The following is a 19821-nucleotide window of genomic DNA, read 5'->3' on the forward strand; positions in this document are numbered from 1 at the left end:
ACATAGCAAGGCAGAAGCAGAGAGATGTGAATGCTGCAAGGGACAACCTCTTGCTCTAATAAGAGATGAGCTGCCTAGGGACAGAGCGGAGAATGGTGACCTAACCCTGTGCTACCCTATATGGTAACTTGACTGTGAACATCTTCTGTTATCGAGTCATAAAGGCTGGGGAGGGAACTTGCTCACTTAGGTGCCCACTGCCAGCTTTGCATTCCTTTAGGGCAGGAAGGTGGAAGAATGAGACCTCCCTTGGGGTGAGGCAGAGGAGGAGGGAAATCCATGGACACATCAGATGGAAGGTAGGAGGACAAATATGAGTACGAAATAAGTAGGGAGAAAAATCACATATTATTTAACCTGTTGTGATGCTGCAATGCAAGCAGTGGTTTTAGGTTTTTTATGTTGTCATATCATATATTCAGGGCACCATTCCTGAGGTTTTTATCACAATGACTGCTTGGTCTGTCAAGATAGAGTCCATGAAACAGTTTGAGTTAAAAAAAAAAAAAAAAACCACAACTTTTTTTTTCTGCCTAAAATGAAAATTTGATAATATTTATCATAAAAAAAAAAAAGAATGTAGGTTTAGCAGCTGAGTGTTAAGCACTTTTGAAAATTAGTATAAAGTCTTTCAAAAAATCTTATTTTCTATTTTCTTGCAAAGATGCTAGTAGATGTTTGGACATGTTACATTGGATCTTTTTCCTTTAGCAAGCAACTAGAAGCAGGATTTGTTACAGCAATCGCATTTAAGTGGCACGTCACACTTTGTAAACTCTGCATTCTCCTGTTACACCACTAGGTGTGAGTGTTGGAGCTTTTTCTGTTGTTGGTTTTGCAGTAACGTGTATAAAAGTTGCTATCGTGCGTCCTGTTGAATTCCCAGTCACCCAAGCAATTCCCAACTGAACCGTGATGACTATCCAGTGTGCAAATGGGAAATCACTAAGTGACTGCCCACTTCATGATACAGCACCCATCTGCAGAGCAGAATATCCCAGCTGCACGTGAAACTCCAGGTCTTACACCCTTTTTGCCAGCTGTACATGCACCTACTGGGGAGCAGGGGTCCCTAGTGCACAGTTTTGTGTGACTTTTGCAGAGATGAGGAACCCAGAGTCGGAATTTGAAGGAAAAACGTCACTGGGAGATCTCAGAGGATTTCAGAAACTAATTGCAGGAGACTGGTGTAGAGAAAGGAGCCTAATCTGCTTGAATGGAAAAGATGGGCAATATCACGTGTTTATCAGGAGAGAGGAAAGGTAGGGAGCGAAGGTCTGGGGACAAGAACTGGTGCAGCAGCGGGTCAGAGCCGGCCGACCAGGCAGCGCATACTCATCCTCACTCTGAGCTCACTTTGCACAGGCACATTCGGACATTGAGAGGAAAGAGAGTGGCAGTTAACTTGACAGGACAAAGTTTGTCTCCCTGCTGTGCTTCTGCTTTGTTTTCTGCCTGTCTTGCTCCCATCAGAGGCTTTTCTGGAGGAGTTTTTTATCCTCCTACCATCTTCTCTCAAACTCTATCCACTTGATTTTTCCTCCATCATTTTTCCCGTTTACTGTATGTCCCTATGTTATTTCTTAACTAAGCATTCTGCTGGGAATCTTCAAAATGATACTGATTTCTGTATGGTGGGTTTTGTCTTTGGGCAGTAAATCACTACTAAACAAATAATTATTTCTGTCTCTGGTATCTGTATCCACTGGTTGATAAAAGTCCAGCAATAACATCTATAAAAGTTTTCAATTCCTGTGTACAACTTTAGAAGATTGGCTGAAATAGATTGAATAGGACATAAATTTATAAACTCCTCAAAGGTAAACAAGTTCTGGAATTTGTGGTGAATTTTCAGTTTGACTGTAGCTGTAGGAATATGCTGAGATACTGACCTATTTCAGACAAGCCAGAGGTAAAGAAGCCATACAAAATTACTGCGGACTTTTAATCATGTTAAAATGTAGGTAAAAGGAATATTGATCCCAACCTTAGCAAAGGTTGGTAGATTTTGAAAGAAAATTGGAGATATTTGGGGACTCTTTGCTCCTTTATTTTAACTCAGGATCTAAGTGAGGGAATTCAGAATCAGGCCTATTTTACAAATACATTAAGTGTTGGAAAATGAAATTAATTACAACACATTACAGTGGTGCATTGAACAGTTGCATCTCATGCAGCACTTAGGCAAGCAGGGATCCAAATTTTGTCCTGTTGCATGTAGGTACACTAGTGTAAAAAAAAAAAAAAGTATAATATAATGTGCCCAAAGACAGTACCCCTTTTGAATCCTCAAGAAAAGTCCTAGGAAAGAATGGCCTTCACATGGATGCATAAGCTGTCAGAAATACTACTACAATTAAATACCAGTAATCGCAAATTTATTGCATAATTTAAGAATATCTTGCGCAACTAAAAGATAAAAAGTAGGAATTTAACCTCCAAGCAGCAATATATTTAAATATTTAAATGAAATTCCTTTACACAAGAGAGAAACTGCTATTTATAACATGAAGGCAAATCTCTATTGTGAGGTTAAGAACAGCAAAAAACAAGCAGCGCTTTTTACTTTATTTTCAAATGTCAGGTGTTAAATTGGGAAAATTTGCGTGTGGCCGAATGAGCCACGGTTTGGCCCCACTCTTTTGTGCCAATCGGGCATGGTGCCTGCCACGTGGGGAGAGGTGAATGAGCAGTGATGATGTGCCCAGAAAGGGGATCCTTCCTCTCTACTTGTGCTTTCAGGTAGTGTTACTCTCTGAATTATAAAGCTTCTTTCTGATCCTGCAGGAGAGAAGGCTTTTGCACATCTTAAGGCATTACGCAGTAGAGGTATGATCTAGTCCCAGGTTGGTTTTTCCATGGGAATGTTCCAAATGACATCTAATATTTAACCATAATTGAGACATTTAGAAGCAAACACGTTTAGACTAACTGATATTTTAGAACAGCTACTTCCCCCATTTTCTAGTAGTGTATCACTTTTAATTCCATGTAGTTTAAAAATTAACATCAGATTTTTCTGTTTCATTTGGCTTTCTCAACCCATAGATAAAACTCTTGGTCACAGATCTGTCCTGTTAAACTATAAGGATGACAGCCATTTTTCACAGGAGCTCACATAATCCCAAGTCCCTCTTAAGCACTGGAACTGAAAGGATCCCTACACCTCATATTGGCACATGTCATCATACAGCAATCTTTTGTAAACTTTCAATAAACTCACTAGAGTTCTGAGTTCAAGTAAATACTGCCCTACTGTGGAGATACAAAGTACAGAAATAGGAGGTGAATTCCAGCAACCTGAACATCAGGCTGAAATAATATGCCAAAATATGATACAATGTAGGTCAAAACATAATATATGTTCCTGTACGTAATGAGAGCACTCGCTAAACATAACATTTTTAGCATCTGAATAGAAAATAAATTAATGGAGAGAACTTCTGTTTCAGGAAAGAGTGAGTACAATGCAGGAGACGGGTATTTTTAACTTGCCACTGTCTAAGTGGGAGCAGTTACTAACAAGCAAAACTGCATGTTAATAACCCAAAACATGGTCATTTGTATATGTAATTATGGGATCAGAAATTCACAAATATATCTTTTGGCAGTACGACAGACTTCATCCACCCACTTGCCTTGTGATGACTGAGAAAAAAAGACACAGTTTTCGTGCTTCCCCCCATTTGGTTGGGCGCGATCCCAGTTGAAGTACTGTAAAGCCATGCCATTGACATCAACAAATTTCCCTTCATTTATCATGTCATTGACACCCAACCAAAACTCAGACACTCTAGGCATACTTTTCTTGCCATAATCTCGAAGAGCGTTTGTTTCATCGTTATTCCTTGGGATAGCCAAGGTCCCTCCCTTGGCTATGCAGTCTTCATTGGCTTCATGAAAATGTTTGGTGCCTTCTGATATGAGGTAGCACTTCTTATAGGCCTTTGTCCCACGAAGACAGACTGTGAATAGATATTGGTTTGCATGTTCAGTAAAAACTTGGGCTATAGCTTTGAATAATGTTTCCTAAAATGATAATTTTCTAAAGGTATGTAGGGAATTAAGCAGACAAGTCCCTCAGCAGGTGAAAGGCTCTTGCCTCCACAGAGTGGGCCTGAAAGTACCAGTAAGATCAGACTTCCCTGCTATTCCTCCTGTTCGTGTAGGACCTTGTATGCAGCCAGCATTTTAGCGTGCCTTTGGGAAGTCTGAACAGACTGCTCACAGGCACTTTGTAAAGCACCTTGGACTACAAGGGATGGCCAAAAGCAGAGCATGTTCTTATAGCTGCTCCAGAGAAGAGGCACTTAAGAGGAAGGACAGACATAGCTGTGATCTTAACACCATAAAGTGCTTTGGAGAATCTTTCCTGTGTTTATGCTGATAAACCTCAGGCATGATCTTGAGCCCCAGATTCCCTCAAGCAATGTAATTCTCTCAAGGATTTTTTTATTTTGCTGTTTCAGAATGCTGAAATATAACCCAGGCCTGTTGTCAGTGTATCTTCAGTCTTCTTTTAGCAAATAGTCCTGCTTTCACACATTTTTACCTTATTTCATCAGTCTCAAAACTGATGGAATGGATGAAGTATGGATGTTTGTATTGTTGGCAGATGTGAGCTGGTCATCAGGAACTCTATACTTGGCTTTATAGTAGAGAGACAGATCTAAAGGTCTTCTCATATTTATGACATTTAGGTGCCAAAGAAAAGTAAAGTTTTATGCATTAACTAAGCCTAGTTCCTAGCAAACAAAGGCAGGACAGAAAAGTGCTATTTTAAATGTGTCCTGCTCACCAGAAAAATATTGATTTGAAATTCATAATGCAAATTTCTGTCTGGATGATTGATAAAAATATATTTCCACCTGCGGAAGAGTACACGTTTGCCACTTTAGCTCTTGATTTCTGGTCTTTCCAGCAAAGTCTATCCCTTCAAACTCTAAATTCAAATGAGGTAAAGTGACTTAAATTTATAAACACTTTTAAAATGTGTACACTTATTTCTGAGCTTGCATGACAATCTGAACCAAATAATCTAAACATTTGCATTTATAAATCTGTTTGCTTTTAGTTCTACTGGAACATATCAGGGAAGTCTTGGTGTAAAGTCCAAATGTACTAGAACGTTATTTTGGCATATGCTCTGTAACTGGAATTGCCTTGCAGAACCGCTGTCAGAGTTCTTCCAGCCCAAGGTCTGTGTGGGCAGGCTTGCAGAAGTGAATCCTTGAACTTTGCTTTCCAGCTCTCCTAATACAGATATGTGAAAAACTGATTCTCCCAAGAAAAATACTTACAAGAAGAGAACCCTCCTCAAAGGAGTGTTCCTTCTGAGCTGAGGAAGGTAGCAAAGGCCTTGAATAAACTCCTGTAACAATTATTTTTAGAATCCTGCATATGACTACTTTGAGATTATTCAGTTTATTGCTCAAACTCATCTTGTACTTATATGAGAAATATGTCATGAAACAATACGAACATCTTCTGTCCTGATGTTTTCTATAATCTCTTTCTAATTCCTGTCATCTGTTCTTGTAAAAAAAGTAATTATGTATCTAATCAACAGAACATGCAAATCCACTTTGGTCCATATCCTGTATGTCCCAGTTTTTTAGTATTTCCAGTTGTAGTGTTCATTGCATTCCTTAGCTGCATTTTCAGGATCATCATTTTATATTAGGGCTTATCCTTCAAATTTTGACCTTTCCAACTGCTAATGGCCAAAGAAAAGTAATGAACGTATTTGCTAAATGTTGAATTCTTTAACAAATTTATATTCATGGGAAAGATCAGAGAGACCTTATCTACTTCAACAATACTGCAGTAATGATGGAGACTGGCCCTCTTTAGCAAGAAAGTATGTGCTGCTAAATGGCGTGTGGCAACATTTCACAGTATGTAGAAAGGAGACCTAGGAAATTCAAGCAAAAGAAGAAATCAGATTGTAATGTGTGTCTCGGAAATGTCCATAAGCTAAGAAAGCAGCTCCTTTTTCAAGTATCATAATGCCATTAATAAAAGCAGTCAGAGCTAGAGGGGTGATAGATCTCTCTTTGCTAAATTTGGAATCCAGCTGAACAGTGTGGGTTCTGAGTTTAGAATATAGCTCAAAATAAGTTTTGAGGATAGAAAATCTCCTGGCTCTGGTTTCATTTCTAAGCCACTGCATGCTTACTCTCAAGCTCCTTCTGGAAGCAACACAAGAATTACTTTCAAACAAGAGTTACTTGTCTAGCACAGGCTCCCTCTTTTAAGAAACTTCTAAAGTCTTCTTATAAGAAATTTAAAATAAAAATATTTTGTAAAGTTCAAAAAGCTCTATGTAACCCAAGATGTAAAACAGGACAACCCAAATATTACCATCCCTAAGGAAAATATGTTCTGTTTCATATGAATGATGTCATTTCCTCTGTAGTGTCCTCTTGTACATGTTTAAATGCCAAGTTTTGTGTCAACACTGTGAAAAAGCACAACTGTCTAGTAGGTGCATGTGTATTTACCCTTCTTATTTTGTTTGGAAATTTCCATCTGGCTATTTAAATACTTAAAGGACTCTGCACATCAATACAGGGTATTTCTGAACTCACAGTGGGTATTACTTTGAAGTTTTATGGCAACATTCACATTTGAATGTTGCGAACTGCACACTTTTAAAAAGGCTCAGTCCTTTTAGCTTCCTTTCGGGGGTATTCTCAGCCTTTTCTGTGAATATTTTTGCCTTGTTAGCCCATGTTCATATCAAAGCTGGGGACCTAACTCATTGACCATCTAAACTCTCAAACCCAGCAACCCTCATTGTGTTGCCTTTGTCTGATTATACCTAAACTCACAGCTTGGGGTTGTGCATAGCAAAGACAAAAGTAGTTCTTGCTCCAGATTAATTCTTGCTCTTAGTGAAGAATGGTCACTTGTACACCTTTAGTTCAGACTTGATTTTACTTGAATGCTTCCTTCAACATTTGTCTTACCATTACAGCTATGGCATACTATGCTCTTAAGGAGTTGTATTTCTCAGTCACAAATCCCCATTAAAGAGAAGGATGGGAGTGAAGGAGAGAGGAAAGGCAGTGATAACTTTTGGAAACCATTGACCAGTGTAAGCTGCTTTACCTGTCTGAAGTGCTTGCATTTCTTTCAGAGCATTCACTTCTCGCCACAATTTGTCAATCTGGGTCTTTAGGTCATCTTTTTCTTAAGTAAAAGAAATATAGAGAAATTAATAGATATGCACAGAAAAAAAAGAAAATTCACAAAATTATATGTTAAAAGCTGTTTCAAAATATCATGGGTTTCTGCATCGTTGAGATATGTTTTGATTTCTTTTAAAGATTTTTCCTTAATGAAAGGGTTCCTGTAGGGTTCCTATATAAAAACAGGAAGAACCCACCTTTACCTTTCAGCCTCATAGTTTAAATCTCATTTTCAGTTGGACTGTATCCTAGTAACTGTTTGAAAACCATGCATTGTTGCAGTTAATCATTATTTAGCATGCCAGTATCTAATTTACAGCAAAATTTGCCTGTTTACTTTTGAACCTATACACTATGGTGTATATATATGACACACAAATAATAGCAGGACACAAGTTGTGTTTATTCAAAGAAATGTTATTCTGTAAGCATGAAAGTTTCACGCAACTCTTGTTTTAACACAGTGAGGAACAACTAATATAATCCAACTTCACAGTCTGAATGTATGCAGACAAGCTTGCTGAGCTGCAATTTCCCCTCCCCAGGAGGAGCTTTCTTTTCTCTGCCAGTACAGAGGGCCTGGTGACTTGAGTCACACAAATTTAGGCTGAATCACCATTTTGTAGCACTTACAAAAGCACCAAGAAGATGGTGGGACAAGAAAATAAGCTAATTTGCGTTTAACTCCATTTTCATGTCCTGTTTTCTATTCTTTTTTTCTTAATCATTATAATATTCTACCACCATCAAACAACTAGCAGGCATGTTTCCATTGCACAAGACGACAATTTGATTGCAGCAGTAACCAGACCTTCCAGAAGCCACAGTAAAGAACACGAGGAATAAATAAGCTCTTGCACACATAGCAGAACTAACAAAACCACAGTTCCTACAGATCTGTGTTACATCACCTAATCCTCCAGCTGCACCCCAGAAAGCTTGTCTCTTCATGTTCCCTACTGCCTGTGGGGATAACCCCAGCTGTCCTTCATGACTCCCAGTTCCCCAATCCATGCTACTCCCTGCAAGTCCCAGTTTACAAGAGCCCCTCCATGTTCCTCTGCTTCAAAAGAGGCAAAAAACAGAACAAGCTCCTGGTGCAACCCCTTCATAGTGGGACACTAATGCAGATTTCCCCCCCCTAAAATATTGGGAAACTTATCCTCAGGAACTACATTCTTCTGCCAAATTGTTTCAAGTTGAAAAGTTACTAGTGGAAGGTTGACAGACAAATGTGCTGGCAAAACAGATGTATTAGCAGCCTGTCCTTAGGACACCAAGCTTAAAACCATAGAGATTCCAAAGGAGAAGGAAGTATATATAACTGTATAGCTCCAGAGCAGTGTAATCATGTTGTACAATGGCTTCATCAAAGCTGTAGTTTTTTCATTGACTAGGAGTTTAAATATTTGCCATTAGTGTAACCTCCATCAGACCCTCTTTTATTAGAAATAAGTCTTTAAATTAAATACACAGACATTTCCAAACAACATTCAGCCGTTTTGTTTGCTCTGTAAGCTTTGCTCTGGGAATTTATGCTATATCTTTTTCTGCTAATTCTTTTTCATTAGTTTGACTTGCCATTTCACAGTACTTTTCACACAGGTAAAGTAATATTCCACAAATATTAGACAGACCTTCTGTTAAAATTAAGAAATGGTGCAAAAATCTGAACAATAACCCTTGGAGACTGAATATTTTATTCTGCTCTTTTCCACCATATGTACCTGAATTTCCATGATCTTAGTCAATATAACTACGTAACTGAGAATGATCAGCCAGAGTCCTCTCTCAGCTGTACCTGTGAGTCCTGAATAATGTTGACAGAGATGAATAGGCATAACAGGGCAATATATTTACAACTGTTATACAGCTCTATTTCCGTAACTCATTCTGGCACCTTATTCTTGGCTTTGCTAACTCACAAAAATATTTTAAAGACAGATATAATACAGACTCAAATGTCCTTTGTTAATAAGCATTTGTATAATGTTAGTTGCTGGTTCATGCAATGTTATTTAAGTACATAGTAAACTTGCATAGTCTATAAGCTTCTATCCCTCCTCCCAGTTAAAACCCAGTACCTTTCACTCTACGTTTGCTGTGCTTCCTGGCTTTGAATTTGGAAGCCTGGCTGATGGTCTGATCCAGCAGTAGTATGCTTATGAGTAGAAAAATCATAAGTCCGGCTTGTGCCATGTCTCTTTAAAAGAGCTTAACAAGAAGCTTCAAGAGATTCTCTTTAGCAGCTATGAGAGCAAGTCACATAGACACATCTCGGCAGGGACTGACTGAGGTCAGTTTTATAAAAGTGCAGTGATAGGGTTGGCTGTATTCCTTGCTTACGAAATGTGTTTAATACTTAAGCTCGCTGTAGCATAAGGTACCTCTTTGTTCTCTCATCTCATCTGAAATTCCTGTTTCCATTTTGAGTTCAGCTGGGACAAGTTGCTTTTACAGAGGCCATACCAGCACTAAACAGTGCACTGATTGCCACTAATAAGCGCCATATCTCCTGTTTTAACTTTGAAGCCAAAATGTATGGAAAAGCAGATGAATGCTCAAAAACACCTTGTGCAATGCTAGCCTCAAGGAGGGGTAGCCAAAATATTTCCACAAATGTAACAGGCTCACCCAGCATGGCTGTGTCGCAAGCTGGTTAAGTCATGACAATGGTCATGATCTTATTTACACTGAAACAAAAAAAGAATGTTGCCCTCTGAGTAAATGCAAACACTGAAGCTACACATACACACACACAGAGTATATATACATTAAGATCACATTATGTAAGGAGTGCATTTATTATTTTATGAAGAGTTAATAAAAGCCTAATAGATATGACTGCATTTCTGATTAAGAACAGTGTGTGCTATCAGCAGGGTCTAGTCAGGGGAACAAAAGATAGCGATACTCTTCCAAAAGTTCCCAAGTCCTGACTATATGGTCAGAGGAAGAGTAAAGCACAAGATGCTTGAAGCAAGACAGTGTCTCTCTGGACTCTGGAGAGCTCTCTGCGTTTGGATCTCTTTCATTTGCCCTTGGGCTCTGTTGAGTTTTGTGGGGCTGCCTTTTAATTGGGATTGCTATAAGTAGTAGAACCTCTCACTGATTTAGGTGGACAAATTGTCACAATAATGTGCCCATCCATCACACTCTTTTCTCTTTCTCTCTTTCTCCCTGTCCCCGCGCCCCGTAAGAGAGGGTTTCTTTAAAACATTGACACCAAAGTCATTGTTGGGTGATGGGGTGCTGGCAGGCGTAGTTCATTCCCTTCAGAGCTGTTGTTCCAGACATCTTTGCCATCTCTACCCTGGTTACATTATGCTCATGTTGCCAGATTTTTTCAGTACTGTAACAGCAAGAGACTTATTACTTTATTAAAGGAAAGCTGAGATTTAGGGACAAGCTGTTATACTACATGAATGCATACTGGCTTTTTCTAACCCCCACATGCAGTCTAAAAGCACTTCAGTACTTAATGTAAAACACACCTACACCATCTGTTTGGATACCTTTAAACAATTAGCTGTATTCTGATAATCTATAACCAGTAAGCATCTATTAATCATTAGTTAATAAACTTTTCATAAATGCATCCTGGTATGATAAAACTTAGTTTCAGTGGTCCTGCTTCAAAATATTGAAGTATGTCACTTTGTGCAGGGGAACCTCTGGATCACCAATGGTAAGTCCTCAGTGTTGTTATGGAGCACAGCACACCAGAGATGGCTATTGCAGGGTCCCACCCACCCAGAACTGTCTCACAAATCACTCACACAGCTGCACATTTCAGTACACAGTTAAATGTGGGAAGGGCTGTCATTCCAACTAGCACACCAGAAACTGAAATGTGAGCTGTCAGAGAGGGGGAAAAAAAGGAGCTTTGCAAGGGTCTAGTTCAAGATTTAATCGGTCATGTAGAACTAACCCAAAGTTCAGGGTTGATCCATATTTTATCCCAGTGATATTGGGGCATCAATATAAGTTAATTAAGGGCAGACAGCTGAATCAATAACTACCTCCAGTTAGTTTTTCACTTGGTGCCTTCTCAGAGGTTGTAGAATTGCATGTGAAGCTGATCCTGAACCATTGCAGCTTGTAGCCTGACATATTGAACTAGTGCTAATTTTGGGTTACCTTGATAAGGGAGCTGTAAACCCCTGGAGCTGTTTCACGTGGAGCTTAGCTGTCCCACAGGCTTTGAGAGAGGCAGGACCAGTAGCTGGGGTCAGCAAGCATTTTAGTGTGTGTGTTTAAGGACTCAGTACCAAAATGTATTTGTTCCTGCTCCTAGGAACTTGAGTTTTCTAACACAGGCTTTCTTTTCTTTCTGTGAAATGAGTCTGACAGAAAAAGATTTGTACTCTACTGAGGCAAGCACACAACTCACTAGAAATGGAGGTATAAAGAAAACACAGATTTGGTATTCTGAGAGTTCTTGGCCAAGAGCCTGAGTAAAAACTTGTGCTTTTTAGAGTATGCCATGTTATGTCCTTTTAAAAACAGACTGAAACTCTGTTTTGAAAGATTCATCTCCCTCATGCGGTAGTCTCTTTGACCATTTTACCAGTCTGCAGGTAGCTCAGCTGGACTTCACTCCTAAAACCTGAATCACAAAGCTGTCCTTGCAGCTGCTGTGAGAGACCACAAGGGTATAGGGGCTTGTTTGTCCAGAACTTGTCTAGAGTACCTGAGAAATAGGTGTCATGCTTATAACTAATCTATAGCAACTGAGGAAGCAAGTTTAACTTCTTGTATACAGTGTGTGGGCAGAAGAGTCAGAGAAAAGTCAAAATATGTTGCTGAGAAGACGTAAACTCCCAGTGCTACTGTGAGGAAGCAGAAAATGGAACCACATAGGAGGCCTAGAGCCTCACTGAATGAGTACCTGGTCTGTGTACGGTCTTGAAACCAGCGTTACAATGTCATTTAGAGTTGTATTTTTTCTTTTACTAGCATAGTTATAGTAATATAATACATCCCAGAAAGTGAACACAGTTATATATGTATAAAGTAATTTTTCCTGGGACAAATAATTCCTCTTTCTATATGAGAATGTGCTATACAAATATAAATAGCCTCATACCTTTATAGCTGCATCCAGACTAGGGTGGGATTGCGCTTTTTTATTTACACCAGTATAGTAGAACTTCTGCATATAGAAAAAATCGTGGTTTCTCTTGCAGTGCTTAGTTCACTTCAAAGCACTCTTGAAGTGCTTTGTTTGATACGAAACATCTTGTAAAAGCCATAGCTGCTGTACTGCGCAGGCACCTGGGTTTTTGGCTCCTGTCAACTTTCAGACAATTGAACCATTCAGAGCATAAGCATCCTTTGGTAAAAGGTTTATTTCAGTTTCTCCACAGAGGCTTTTCAAGGTAAAAAGTCTATTCCCCTTGGAGACAGTTCTACCTTTATATGCTCCTGTAAACTTGCTCAGAAAAACTCTTCATACAGCTGTTTTTTCCTCTCCATTCTCAGCCATCACTGGGTTTGTGGAAAGAACATGCAATTGGGCACAGAGTATGAGAAGTCGGTGTGAGATGAGGACTGGATGCTAGGCTGAGATCCTGAAATAGGTCTGGCTGCAGAAGCCATTTCCTGTTGTGTGGAGTAAGATCCTATGTAGGGGGATATGTCCTCTACTTATCTCCTGAGGTAGTAGAGCTACAAATAGAATACTACTTGTAAAAAATATCTTTAAAGAAAATTAATGCTTCAGTCTGTTGAAAAGCGAACTGCTCACGTATTGCTAGTAGAGTGGCTATGTTTTAATGAGATCTACAGTCCCCTCCATGCTTCAGAGCTAATTGTGTTGTGGCATGTTTGACCAAATGCGAAACTGATGGGCTGTGTCTGCTACTGAAATCATAGTGAACTTTTTTTTTTGCGCAGCATTTCAGTTGTGGAAAATTCAGCTCAGCGTAGGATTTGGGAAAAAAGCTTGTATGTGGGTAACTATTTGCCACTTCTACTCAGAGTATAAAGAGAAAATGAAAGCTGATCAGAGTTGTTCCCAGGCTAAGGAATTTCAAGTGGGGCAATCCCAAGAGCCAGTATAGCCAACAAAAGCAGATAACACAAAGGTTAGTAAAAGGTTTATCACCTCCCATGCATCAGTTTTTATGACTGTCTTGGGTGGTTAACGGGATCCACTGCTTGATTTTAATTTGTTTCAATTAATTGTAACAAATTTTGCAAGTTCGCTAGTCATGGATTATGTCGTGCTTGGAAAATTACTGTACGCTTGGTTTCTTTGGCCTTGAAAAGTCTTGGAAAGTCTTTCTTAAGGATTTGATCTCAGTCCAACCAGGTATGAGGTCGGATTATGGCCGACATCCCAACACCAAAGTTATTTTGGGGAAACTTGTACAAACAAACTGTGTGTTTAGAAAAGGGAAGGGCTAACCTTATGGTATGTGAGGTTTTGTGAAACTTATTAATGATATTTTGGGTTTTTGCAATCAGTTTAAGCTTTTTCCTGTCATGCTAATTTGCTCTTTTGAAAGGAAATTTTCTGGCTACAAGTGATCTGCTCTGTCCATTAGAATTAAAGAAGGCTCCAGGTTTATTGCAAAACCAGACTGCCCACCAGTGACCTGCACTGAATGTCACTGAGTGTTGAAAGGAGGGCATTCATGTCGTCTTTAGATATGTGATGCTGCTATCTCAAATGCATGCCTTACCTTGGCACTGTGGCACTGATAATGGGATTGATGAATAAATAGGCTTCTCAAGGTAGTATTTTTCAGTTCCAAACCTATCTGTTATTACCTACAGGTCTGGTGCTTTTCAATTCCCATGCTGTAAATACAAGCTTCGAAAAATGAAGAAGTTGGAGATATAAATAATGTATGTGTACTGAAAAGATGAATCAGGGCAGTATCTTGAGCTTCTGGAATAAGTGCTTTTTGTATCTCTTATTTGGGGTCTTTGTCACAAAGCATCTCACAGCTGGGTCTTAGCAAGCAGAGAGGAGGGTAAACAATTTGCAAAAGGCAGCAGAAAGACTTGTCTTACATCTACCACATATTTAAGGCAAATGTCATTATCTTGTCTATGTAACCAAACTATCTCATCTGTACTCCTTTCATTCTCTTGTAATGGCAGTGAATATAGATTATAGGTTGTAAAGCTAAGAAAATACTTCTTCTCAAAGTCAGAAGAGATTCAGAATTCAGAAGGGATTCACCAAATCTACATGAAGCAATGTTAGCAAAGCCGTTGCACTCTTTTTTTTGGTTACCTATCCAATGCCGCTCTGCACTGATAAAGTTGCCTTCTTACTGTGTTCAGATATCAAAGGAATGGCACAGTTGCCAAATCCTTTTTACTTCAGGCCTTTAGCTGCAAAAATAAGTAGGTGCTGAGTGTTTTGCTGACTGTCATTGCCTATTTCTTTAGGCAGGAAGGACCCCAAAGAAATAGGTATTTATGTAGTGATAAATGTTTTGATGGCTATGTGAAATGTGCAAAGAGAGCAAACCATAATCCCCCTCAAAACAGAGACTTTTTACAGATCAGCTGACTCTGTGTCATCTCTAAAGATAAGGGACTTCAGGAGAAAATTTAAAGCTGTTTCTTTGCAGTCCAGGTGCAAACAGAAGAGTTGAATGGGGTCTTTTAAAATGCGGACTTGGCAAAGTTTCCATGTTGGGAATTACTGGCAGCAGCTCAGCTTGTTTAGCCCTAGGGATGTGTGTGAGAATGTGTCTCTCTTTCTCTTTTGTAAACACGAATTACCTGTTGTACTAATTTTTCTCTTGTAATGTGTACTGCCTTTTTTCCTTCCTGGAAATGGTCTGAAAACATCCTGAGCATTTAGTTTCTCCCTTTAAATATTTTATTTTTCATCATCACAGTCTCCCTAATATGAGGTTTTCTAGCTTCACACTAACATAATCTTAATAGGTTCTGCTCATCCTTACATGTGCCAGACAAAACAATTTGGACAAAGCCTTGATTTAGGCACTGTGAAGCTCTCCAGACAGTCTGAATTGCACATTCATAGGTTCATAGCAGGTTACCAACAGTGCAGCTTTGCATACTGCCAGTAGGGCCGGCCAGAGTGAGGATTATGTTTTGGCTTGTGTAGATGTTTGTAGGATTTTCCTATACCAGATGGAAAATCAGACCTTCTCAGGAGTGTGATCATGTCTCCCTTTGGTGGCCGCACTTCACTGAGGACTCAAAGGTTCTGCTCAGGGGCTGAGGCATTCTGCTTTGCCAACCCAGAAACTCGAGTTCCCACTTCATGTATGGCCATATGACCTTTGAGGTCCCTAACTCCTGCGCCGTGGCCCTTCTGCAGAGGTGCTCTCAGAGACGCTCCCAGTGCTGCTGCTCCCAGCCAGCCAGTGTGGCTGTCCTCTGACAAGGAGATGCTTTGGTTGGGGGCTGCCAGCCTGGCTCAGGGCAAGAAGCCAAACCACGGCTCTGCAGTTCAAGGCTGTCACAGGATCTGCAAACAGCTGACCCTGCTTCACTGTGTCTTAGAAGCAGCACTACCCCATGCACAGGCATAATCAGCTCATGCACCAGGCCCCAGGGCTGGAAAACACGTGATGTAGTCCAAATAAAACACCGTTCTTTAAAATGTAAAGGAAGTTTTTAGCTGCCTGGTCAGGAAGGAAAAATAGTACCTAAATGTAAATGCTTGGGAGACGTCTGCTTGTCTCTGCAGGCAAACTCAAGCAGTGGGAAGTGGCCCTGCCTTGCTGGAGGCGGGGGAAGGGGCAGCTGGGGGCAGAGACAAATAATGTAACAAGCCCTACCACCATACACTGTGCATGTCCCTGCCCCCATGATGGGATGAAAGTGCAAACCACGCATCACCTACTGGGAGATGCTCACACAAGGATGCTGAGAGTGGAAAAGAAAAAATAACCTGTATCTGTGCAATTTTCACTAACAGCCCAATAGCTCTATTGAGAAGTAACGTTTGTTTCTGGGAATGCTGCCCTCTTGTGAAAGGTCAGTGGTATAACATCCCCTCCTGTCTTCAGCTCTCCTGCCCTTAAGGCTGTGTTTTGATAACATACAGATCAGTTATATGCTGTTACTGTATTAGATGTCACTTCAAACGCTGTCCCTAAAATTTTCCTGATTACAACACAGAAATCTGTAAGGGCTTTTTTGAAGTCTTCATTGCTTTTCCCTGCTAGCTGCTGTCTTTAAGGATTTGAAATCTTAGTACGTCATGGGTGGATACTGTAGCCAGACTAGCATGGCCTCCAGTGCATACTAGCCAAACATATATTTACCTATCTTTTCCGATATGTTCTGTAGCTTGTTTGCTGGTAGTGCTCAAGCTATCTAGTATAAAGCTAGCTTGGTAACGTCTATATAAAATGCACTCACTGCACTGTCTACAGTGCAGACAGACCCTGGCTAAGATACTGGCAATATTTAATGAGTAGGATTAGTCCGTTTCAGAAATTGCAGGACATTCCAACTCCTGCACTACATGTTTGAGAGAACCCTAGAGTTTTTAAATGAAAACTTTATTGGAATCAGCAAGAAGGTGGCTGCAGTTACACCTGAGAGGGTGGACTCATCTGCATTTCAGGGAGATTTCAGAAGTGAGGATTATGGGTCTGGACATAGCATCCTTCAGAACTGAAGGAATTCTTGTTGTAACCTTATAACTAGCTAAAAGTGGCTGTTGGTCATGAAAAGGGGGATATAAACCCCCACTTCTCCTCATCTTCTTTTCTTCCTGAAAAATGAGATTCCTCTGGTAGAGTTGCAGGATGCTGTAAAACATGTATCTCCCTGCACTGCTTGGGCTATGTGTGAACCTCATGTCACACTCCTGGATCACTGTCCTTCTCCCATGAGTATCCAGCCCAGTGCAGCATCCTCTCCCTGTGCCATGACCCTACAAGCCAGGTGCAGCCAGAGATCCTGAGCTGTGGGTTTATAGTGTGGGATTAAGCAGCTGGGGATATGCAAGTGGCAGGGCCACACACCCTAACAAAATATAAAATGTTCTGGGAAGCTCTTTCATGTTGTGACTCCAAGTCTTCTTTATTTGTAAGCAAGGCATTTGTAAACAGGATTTGTAAGTAAAGAGGGAAAGAGAGATTTATGTGATCCCCTGTATCCAAGTGCAAAGGCAGCTGATGTTTGCATCCATCCAAAGCCTGAAACCTGGCCTGTACTTTAGTCCCAGCACGTGATGCTACATATTGTGCATGTATGTCTGTTGTGTGACCTTAGACATCAGGGAAGAAGGGAGTTCAAAGACTGCATTCAGGCTGGAAGTTTTTTCAAACTGAAATTTGATTCCTCAGTGGCAACTAGAACAGCAGGAATAAACAAACTATTTATTCAAATATTTTCAAATAATACTTTCAAATGGAAAATATTCTGGCATTTGCCAAGTAATTTAGACACTGTGTAAACATAAACTTCACAGAACTTTTCATTATTCATTCAGTCATGTACATTCTTACTGCAGTTTATCTCATTTCCAGCAGATGTCTTAAGTGCCCTAGGAATGATTAGGAGAGCTCTGATTTTTATATTGCTTATCCATCAAAGTAAAAGAGAAAAGACCAGGCTCTCCTCTGTCTGCATAATACTCAGGGTAAATCCACTTTGTATGGCCTTACATCAGTGTTACCCAGTAGAGGATCAGGCTCAGTCTGATTATGCATCTTCTAGATGCTTCATTACTGTAGGAAGAGCAGTTGCAGACACACACCCATCAGGTCAAACACGTTTGTACAATTGGGGTTTCAAAAGGAATGGGAGATCGTTTGTCCTGGCTTTGTCAATATTGTTTCCTAAAATAACGCTATGGGCTCCGCCTGGATTAAATCAGCCTCATAAAACAAGGTAACATGGTTTCACAAGTTACATGGACATCTGGCTAATTAAATTGCCTGATTAATCTTCTAAAGATCTTTGAATCTCAGGATCATGTGTTTGATACCACTTCATCGCAGTGGGAGAATGAACAGGTTAGGTTTGCCTGGATTTGACATTCACTGCCCATGTTCATGTTCAGTGCCTCTGCAGCCACAGGACAAATCTTTGCAGTTCTCATACCCCTCCCTGCAGGGCCAGGTTCCCCGCTGACATGGAGGCCTGCAGCTAATGTGTACCTGCTAAGTCTTATGCTTTACCTTGCTCCTTGCCCTGTGCTTTTCCTCTTACAGCACTGGCAGCTGTACACAGCTGCAGTGCAGTGCGGGCAAGCGCAGGTTCAGGTTGCAGCCATGTGCCATGGTTCCTCCCCTCTCACATGCACTGGGCAAATAGTGGAGAGAGATGGGGTTTTTTATGGCTGTATCAAGCCCTGGGCTCTCCCTTGCTCAACAGACTTGCATGTTACTGGAAGGCTCTCAGCCCACAGAAATGGGGAAGTTCCTATGGGTTAAATTCTCACTAAAGGCAACAGAGTTTTGCCTGCAGAAGGCCAACAGCCTTTGCTCCTTCTCTGATAACTAATGGCAAAACAGTCCAGGACCGTCTCCCCATTCAGAAGAAAAGTGGTGCCAGGTCGCCAAAGCTGGACATGTACAAATGAGCCAGTAATATTTGTGCAGCACTAGATCTGAGCTAGTCCAACCTGCTGAGGTGGCAAGACTGCTTCCCGATAGGAGCTGGTAGGTTTGTGCAGTGCCTTGTGCTGCTACATAGACTTAACAGCTCTGGTCTCCGTTAATTTGAGGAACTTGGCACTGCATACTGCTACTTGATGTAGCTCCCCAGGTTGCAAGCAATGAATGGTCTCTATCAAGGCAGTCCCTTTACAAGGGATCAAATGTGACCAGGAAACAAAACAGCTGTTCTAAAGAAAGGCTAGCAAATTCATCTCTCAATGTAGGACCTGTAAGACAAGTGCTTGCTTTGCATATCCAAGCTTCTTAAACAACGTGGCACTCGATGCAGGAGCTTGGCCGGCCTTTGCATGCTGCCTCTGGTAGAGTGGAGGGCCGTGAGTCCCCTGGTGCGTCAGAAGCAGCACAGCTGCAAATGCAGAGGAGCAGCTGTATTCTCTGTGCAAGGATTTTCCATTTTGTACTTCATTTACTTGCTCCAGCGGCTCCATAAAACCAGTATAAACCAATACTGCATCCTCAAGAAAGATAATTGGGTTTGGCAATGTATATAGTGTATTTTAATATGGAGAACAGAGTAAAGATTAAAAAGATTCCTGTGGGGTTTTTCCCCACCAAATAAGTTACAACATGGAAATAAATATTACTCCCTGAATTTTTAATACTGCAGCTATGATTAGGTTCATTTAGAGGACCAATCAGCTTGATGCTGTCCCTATCAAAGCCAGTGGTAAAACTCCTGTGAGATTCCAGTTTGAGTTTACCATCTTAATGGGAATAAGGAAGGAAGCTTGCAACAATTATCCTTTTATTATCCTGTTTTGCTTGATGATTAGCAAACAGAACACTGTGTAATAACTTCATACATTGCTGACATGTTGAACAAAATGCAGATCAAAAATCTCATATGAATCATATTATGTATGCTTTATTAAATTAACCTACAAGGCCAGGGAATGTGCTCCAAGAAGACAATACAGAAATAAGACTAACATTTAATATGTGAACTGTGAGAATTGGTTAGAGCAAGTGTCACACAGCACAGCCAATGGCAT

At 40.4% G+C, this 19821-nt stretch overlaps 1 protein-coding gene and 1 long non-coding RNA gene across 2 annotated transcripts in view; one reads left to right on the top strand and one right to left on the bottom strand.

The window, feature by feature from the left end:
- Window positions 1-225: 225 nt before the first annotated feature.
- The window catches only part of LOC127021234 (uncharacterized), a 36170-nt gene continuing 16574 nt past the window's right edge, over window positions 226-19821 (top strand). The window contains exon 1 of the long non-coding RNA XR_007767181.1: window positions 226-299. This is a non-coding gene — a long non-coding RNA (uncharacterized LOC127021234). The remainder of the gene's footprint in view (window positions 300-19821) is intronic.
- CLEC3A (C-type lectin domain family 3 member A) lies at window positions 3574-9392 on the bottom strand. Its single transcript, XM_050904209.1, has 3 exons — window positions 9278-9392; window positions 7114-7194; window positions 3574-3965 (listed from the first exon to the last, which is right to left on the bottom strand). The coding sequence occupies exons 1-3, from the start codon at window positions 9390-9392 to the stop codon at window positions 3574-3576; spliced, it is 588 nt and encodes a 195-aa protein (XP_050760166.1).

This window comes from Gymnogyps californianus, chromosome 12 (assembly GCF_018139145.2).
Source record: "Gymnogyps californianus isolate 813 chromosome 12, ASM1813914v2, whole genome shotgun sequence".
NCBI lineage: Eukaryota > Metazoa > Chordata > Aves > Accipitriformes > Cathartidae > Gymnogyps > Gymnogyps californianus.

What these genes read in the sequence shown, in the direction of transcription:
- CLEC3A (XM_050904209.1), bottom strand. Translation starts at nt 9,392, where the DNA reads ATGGCACAAGCCGGACTTATGATTTTTCTACTCATAAGCATACTACTG. An exon ending in CAGCAAACGTAGAGTGAAAG is followed by an intron (nt 7,195 to 9,277) that starts GTACTGGGTTTT and finishes CTTTTACTTAAG; the next exon opens with AAAAAGATGACCTAAAGACC. An exon ending in AATGCAAGCACTTCAGACAG is followed by an intron (nt 3,966 to 7,113) that starts GTAAAGCAGCTT and finishes ATCTATTCACAG; the next exon opens with TCTGTCTTCGTGGGACAAAG.